The sequence below is a fragment of the Phragmites australis genome, chromosome 10 (assembly GCF_958298935.1).
Source record: "Phragmites australis chromosome 10, lpPhrAust1.1, whole genome shotgun sequence".
Classification (NCBI taxonomy): Eukaryota; Viridiplantae; Streptophyta; class Magnoliopsida; order Poales; family Poaceae; genus Phragmites; species Phragmites australis.
Window position 1 is genome coordinate 19,382,913 of NC_084930.1, and position 7,303 is coordinate 19,390,215.

The 7,303-nt window shown below is 43.8% G+C and overlaps 1 protein-coding gene across 1 annotated transcript; it reads right to left on the reverse strand.

Annotated features, from left to right (window-relative positions):
* Positions 1–284: 284 nt before the first annotated feature.
* Positions 285–1,143, reverse strand: LOC133930144 (uncharacterized). The gene is made up of 3 exons (XM_062376833.1): positions 1,095–1,143; positions 632–1,023; positions 285–545 (listed from the first exon to the last, which is right to left on the reverse strand). Exons 1-3 carry the CDS (start codon positions 1,141–1,143, stop codon positions 285–287), a joined length of 702 nt encoding a protein of 233 aa, XP_062232817.1.
* Between the last annotated feature and the right edge of the window lie 6,160 nt (positions 1,144–7,303).

Consider the following 7,303-nt stretch of genomic DNA (forward strand, 5'->3'; position numbering starts at 1 on the left):
AAGAATCAAGCACCTTCCCACCAATGAAGAAGAGAAAAGATGGTTCCTAATAAGCAGCATGCACTGAACCTCATCGTAACCAGGTTTTTCGTCATCATCCACATGAAACCGTTTGTATATTTTAAAGCTCTCCTCATTTGGACCTACTTCATGGGTTGTTATTCTTGACCTTACCATTACCCTCTGCACAAACAAAAAAAAAGTATTTGATGTATCACATCAAAGATTAGTGTGAAAGATAGCTAGCAACTACAAATCAATAAATAAGCAATAAAATATCTCGACTAAGGTGTGAGGACCTCTTTGTAGATGATGTTATTAGTGCATGTCCCACTCATCTTTGAGCGCTTCTCCTTTTTCTTACAATCATCTGGGGTGACGAGGATCTTGATGTTCCTTCTGGCAGTGGCTCTAGATAATATGATGTATAGCTGGCCATGAGAGAACACTGGCTGGGGAAGGTACACTCCAACATTTGGGATGGTTTTTCCCTGTGCCTTGTTGATTTTCATGGCAAAGCTAAGCCTGATAGGAAACTGCTTCCGCTTGAACCAAAAAGGGAACATCTCATCATCAGAAGGACATAGGGGTACACAAGGTATGAAAATCTCTTCCCAGCATGCTCCCCAACCATGATCTCTGCATCAATAGCATTTCTTTGGAACACTCGGACCACAAGCCTTGTACCATTACAAAGTCCATTGGCGGGGTCAATGTTTCTAAGCAGTATGACATGACCGTTAACCTTGAGCTTCAGCACATGTGAAGGCAGCCTGTTTGGAGTCAAAGAGTTAAGGAATTCTGGGGGGTAGTAGTTGTGGCGGTCATCTTCAGCACGATCAAAGCTATGGTACACCATCTCATCCCCCCGAAAATGACCAATCATCTTCATGTTAATTGTATCCATGCACTCATTTCGTTTGGACAGGATGGCTCTTGACGTGATGTAGTTTGGGTCAGCTAGGTTAGCGTTGAGCATTGGAAACACGCTATCTATAAGTTTATCGAGGTCTGCATCCTTTCCTGTATACAACACGCATATATCTTAGGAAATCGTATGTTGCTATCACAATCAACCTCCTCGATGCCATTACCAATGCGCACGAGGTATTCCGCAAACCATGGGTCGCTTTTTGCCCTCATGTAACGCATGAGCCTTAGGTGTCACATGCACTCCTACAGGTAGGACATGCATAGCGTTGAATCAACTATCTGAGACCTTGACCCCTTTCGGTCAATAGGTGTCACACCCGGTTTTAACGGCCAAAACCAGATGCGGCTTATGTGTGCCCAGGATGTTCAACACACATAAGGACGTCACAGGTGAAGTAACAAAAGCAATATTTTTATTAAATAACGTTAAACTCTTACAACAATTGACATATATTGTCTTCTATGAAGATATCTGCAGCAGAACAGAAGCACTGGTGCCCAACAACACCGCAGACAACTGACCGGGAGACACGCGCCTAGAACGTCACAACCTCGTCTTGATAATCTTCAACATCTTCACTCACTGAGCAGCAGCATACATATCGCATGGTATAGGGAAAATAGCAAGTGTGAGCACATAGAGTACTCAGTAAGTGGGGGAAAGTAATGATATGCAGGCTTATATCAAGAATAGGCTAACAAATGGTATTTTTGCGTAAATGCGAGTAGTGAAAACATATTTGGACTCAAAAGCATTAAGAAATTATTAAGTGAATATAACCCATACAGTCCAACCGTAGCATACAAGGCTCCCCACCTTGCATACCATAACCGTCTAGTACTCCCTGTACCAGAACCATAATCACAACTATCTAGTACTCCCTGTACCAGAACCATAACCACAACTATCTAGTACTCCCTGTACCAGAACCATAACCACAACCAAACTCATAACCAAATCCATAACCACAACCCACTAATCATGTGAGGATCCAAGTCTCTCATATCCGTGAGCACGGCTGTTATAACAGTTTTACACTCTGCAGAGGTTGTCCAACTTTACCCACGAGTCAGTGAATTCCATGTTGCCGTGTTTGCAAGACACTTAACACACGCCAGTGGTGTGCCGCCAAGAATCACTGTATGACACTTTCCACTAACCATTGACTAATCCAGTGCAAGTCTGCCCACTAGGTTTCACCGCCAGGCTTTACGCGAGCAACAGCTCCTACCCAGAAGCCCCCTTTTGTGCTGACCCAACGCACACTGGACAGACTCTAATCAGTATGTCACATTTTACCTATATCAGCCTCGTGGTTGGTACGTTACTTCTTGGGTTGTCACTCCACGAACCGGTCCTTACTTAGGTTACTTGAGCAAACACTAAACCAATGTCATAACCATGACAACCATCAAAACCACTTTGCTCAAGGCCTAAGGTTCCATGTTGCTAGACCATTAACAAATTAACCATCATTACTGCATATGTTCATTAGTCAAAATTATGACACTTCCCAATATCCCAAAAGCAAGGCTAAGCAATCTACCCATAAAAGACTCCTAACCATAAACCATCTAGGTTCCAAGGGATGATAAGGGAATATCTAGGAAAAACCCTAACATAGGTGACTACCCATCATATTGACAGACATTGCATGCAGTTTTGTAAAACAAAACATTTAAAAACATAGGTTCAATATGATCAAGGACACTTGCCTTTTTCCCAATGCTGCTCAGTGTTGTCGAAATCTTGGTCTTGAAGTCCTTCGAACTGCTCCAGAACGTTATCGACTAATCGCGAGAACTACCGACAAACAACACAAAGGAAACACTAAGAAAAACATACCAAACATCATCAAAATACTTTAAAAACACTATGGTTGGATAGGAATGATTTTAGAAACGTTTATACACAAGAATCGTCTAAATCAGAGTTAAGATGAAAAGAGTACAACTTTCGAGAGATGAATTAGGCTGAAAAGGAAATGCTGATTTTCTGGAACTATCTTCCTATGGGAAAGGTTTTATCGCACAATCACTGTGTCAGGCTTGACAACATCATTGCGCAAGATTCAAGAAGTGTGGGGCATACTAGACTTCACTGACTAGGCTAAGGAGAATGATGTGGCACTGACTCGGCATGCTATGCAAGTACATCTTGGATTAAAGAAGGGATACATGAGATCTAGTATCGACCACCTATGATGAATCAAAAAGGCTGAAAGGTTACGCTTATAGGTTAAGGATACTACTGGTGACTCTATGTAGCGGTGGTGATTCGGGTTTTGTCGGAGATGGCAATTGGACATGTGGCCACATACATCAATGTCGGCTTCAGTGGAGTTTCAGTAAAATGAGGGAAGCATGGCGTAAAACGCGGAAAGACTAACTCAGCGGTATGGTTGGTTTTGGAAGGGGTCATCCGAGGTAGCGGCAAAACAATGATAACTGCTTCTAGGTTTGGTGGTGACTGTGAACAGATGTAGGAACGAAGATGCTCGCGTTCCAGGAGATTGGCTATAAAATTTATGAAACCGTTTGAACAAGGATGTTCATATAACTCGGGAACACAATGCTATGGCATGGGTTTTGGTAAATCATCCATAGAGAGGAAGAACAATCAGCATAGATGAGATGGGTGATGGCTGCGACATGCTGTGGTTGGCATTGGCGTCCTGGTCGTGTCGCTGCACAAACGGGGATGGGATCCTAGAGTAACGTAGAAGACTCCATGGGACACGCCGTGACGTGGTTGGTGCATCCATACGGCTTTCGGATTGACGGGGGACGCGAATGCAAATCCGGTGCGCGTGCAGAACACGTGCAGAGACCGGACAGCGGGTATGTCGACCTTGATTGCGGTAGTTGGTGGAGGCTTGGGGAACATCATGGGACATGCACCGGTAAAAAGGCTTGGTGATTTGACCATTGATCAGTTGGGAACATCGATGCCAATCGGCTACAGCGCTGCTGTCTCGCGGCTGTCCGCGACGGTGACGACCGTGGCAGCTTAGATCGGGCTTTTGCCGGGGCTAGAGCTTTTCTAGGGACTTAGTATGATGATAAAATAGTAGTAAGAGTGGAGAAGAAGAGGTCCTCACATTGCTTTGGTGGTCAAGGAAGAAGGATTTGCGGAGAAAACGACGTAGCGCATCACGGGCGGTGGCGGCGGCGGCTCCGGCGAACGGCGGCGCTCCGGCGACTCACGGACAGGGAAGCAGTGACTTTTAGGGCTTGGGGGCATGGAATAGAGGTGGGAGAGGGCGTGCAACTCATATATATAGGGCTAGGGATGGCTGGATGAGGTAGAGTCCAAACCGAACACGAGTTGGATTCGAGTTCGAGTCGGTTACGGTTTCCTTTTTCGCAGCTCTGCATTCCGAGGATGATATCTCCATCGTCCGGACTCCAAATTGGACGTTTCATGATTCTAAATTGTAGTACTCGAAAAGATCTACAACTTTGGTAGTCATGGGAACTTCTGAAAACGTCATCTTTATTTCCAAAAATGCGCCACAAGATAAACTGTTTGAACTCAGACTTCTTTGCGCAGCACTGATTTCAGGGGCCATAACTCCTAGCTCCCTTATCCAAAAGAGGACTTCCATAGGTTCAAATCGAAGCTCTCGACGAGACCTACAACTTTGGTATTGTTAAGATTTGCATTTGAGGCCGTTTTGAACTCCAAAACGTTATGAGAAGATGAGGCTGTCCAGGACTCCGCGAAAATTTACAGATTTCGTGGATCCTTTGTTGGGCCATCTAGAAGACTTGGCTAAGGGTTTGGACTTGAGCAAGATTGAGCCCAAAGATACTTTAGGTATATCTAGGGTTTAGAAAAGAAACGTTTGTGGAGAAATTTGAATAGGATTTGAATTTGAATTGAGTTTGGAGTGAATTTGAGAGAAACCGAAAAAGATGAGGTTGAACAAGAATAGGAGTAGATGAGGAATGTGAATTTAGATTTGGGTAGAATTTGAGAAAAAGGAGAGATTAGCTTTAAACAAGAATTTGATAAGATTTGAATTGACCTGGAGAAGGATCAAGTATGATCAAGGATTGAATAGATGATGAATTCAAAGATTTTGATTTCCAACCATTAAGATCCTTAACTTATTCACTACTGAGTTTTGTAAAAACCATTTCAAAATATTTTCACTCAAAACACCAAACAGAGAAAAGAAAAAGAACTCTAATGCATTTACCTGGCTCCTAACAAAACTCAGCATGCAATGCACACAAAATAATAACCTATATTGATTGATTGATTAAGAAAATAGGTTTTAAACCTATACTATTGGTGAAGCTATTCAATAATCTTGGAAAATTTTAGAAATTTGAGAAATCTGAAAATCAGGGTGTTACAATAGGGAGGACGTATCTAAATTCACCACCAAACACAACCTTCTTTCCACCAAACGAGACATCTGGCTGGCCCAATATGTCACGCAAGCTATTGTCCAGGGCCTCCACCATGTGCCTCTTAGTCATGGAGGCTTCATCCCACATAATCAGTGATGTCACCTGCAGAAGCTTAGCCATCCCAATCTGCTTTCTAAAACTACAAAAACCCCCATAATCAATGGTCAGAGGTATCTTCCTCCAAGCATTATAGAAGCAGCGACACATGATGTAGTCATTGCCACGACGAGCTTCCCCTGGCCACGGACCATAGCAAGTAGTGCCCTGTAAAGAAAAGTCTTCCCTATGCCTCCTGAGCCATCAACAAAGAACATGCCTCCTTCGCCGCTGTCAACCATGGCTAGAATTTTGTCATAGGCAACCCTCTACTCGATGTTGAGGGAGTCAGATAAGGTTGTGTGGTCATGATCCACATTGATCATAGACCCCTCAAATATCTCCCCTGGCACACCGTTTGCCAAATCAAGTGCCTCATTGATATCAGGAAGAGGGAATGATCCTATATCCTTCCCCATCGACTGCAGCATGTTCCTAACATCTATCAAAACCTTCTACTCGACCGTGTGTGTGCATTGATCGGTGCGGTGGTAGTAATCTGACATTGCCTCAAGGTGTCTGTTCCAGAGGCCACACACATCGCTGGGCTCACAAAATACCAATATTGTTGCAAAGAGCCTTCGGAGGGACAATGGCATCTGGAACAACTCAGCTTCCATGAGGTACTCGTCCAGCATATTGTCTGCCTCAATCAAACACCTTCTCTACGTGGCATCATGGAAGGATGGTAGAATGTCACCATCAACTATCCTTAAATCCTCATATGATGTGGCGCTCGTCACGTGGTTAAGGAGAATCTGGAGGTAGTAGCGTTCCCCCTCGACCGGATGGGCCATCACAATTCTATCGACTTGTCCACCATGTTTCCTCAGTTGCCAAAACTTTCTGTTTTTCCCTGTTTGCCAAGTAAAACACTCGGGGAAGTCATGATAGAGGATGCCTCTTGTTTGCTCGTGTATTGTGTTTTCCTAGAAATACTCTGTCAACATTAACTTCTTGGCATCATCATGGTCGAGCACCTTTTGTATGTCCTGCCCCCTCTATACGAAACCATGTGCATGCTCAGGAGATGAAGTTGTAGTTGCATCATAGGTGGAGAGTTCTTGCTTATATCAAAGCCGTATATCCTTCACAAGGCTTCAGGAGAGGTAACCCACCTCGCCTCCCTATACTGCTTGATCTCGTCGATGTCATTGTTCTTGGCCTCGTTCACAGATACGGGCGCCTGCTCATGGCCCTTGTATATGTTCTTGAACAGGTACTTGACAACCTTTATGATCGAATAGACCTCAAAATTGATGTGGCAGTTGAACATCCACAAGAGGTAAGGGTTGTAAGGGATGATCCACCTGTTGTCTAGTTGGCATTTTTGAATTGTTGCATGGCGACCATCATCATGTCTCCTGTACACCAGATATCCATGTCTTGCACGGTAGCCGCATTGAAAGGACGCGGATAATGGTTCTTGCATGACCCATGATCCTTTGTGCACAGACACTGGGAGTTTAGCACATAAAAAGGGCCATGCATCATGTGCTTGATGACCATCTTGTAATACACATATTAAGAAGCTTTAGATATCACAGAACCAAATCAGCGGTACCTGATACACCCGGAATCAAGGAAGTACATATCACAAAAGTTTCGATTGGTTACCTAACTCAATATGATTAGTACTCAAAATAGATTTATCTACTTGGACGTCAAGGAAGATAACTCCCTATTGACCACGGCTGGATAGGAGTCAGTACCTCACCCCTATATAAGGCGAAAAGGTTGGGGTGGAGGAGGAAGGAACTCTAGGCAAGCATCAAGACCCTAGAAAAAAAGATATTCGGTGATTTTAGTTTTAGGTTAGATTAGATCTGATATACTCTCTGTAATAGATTTA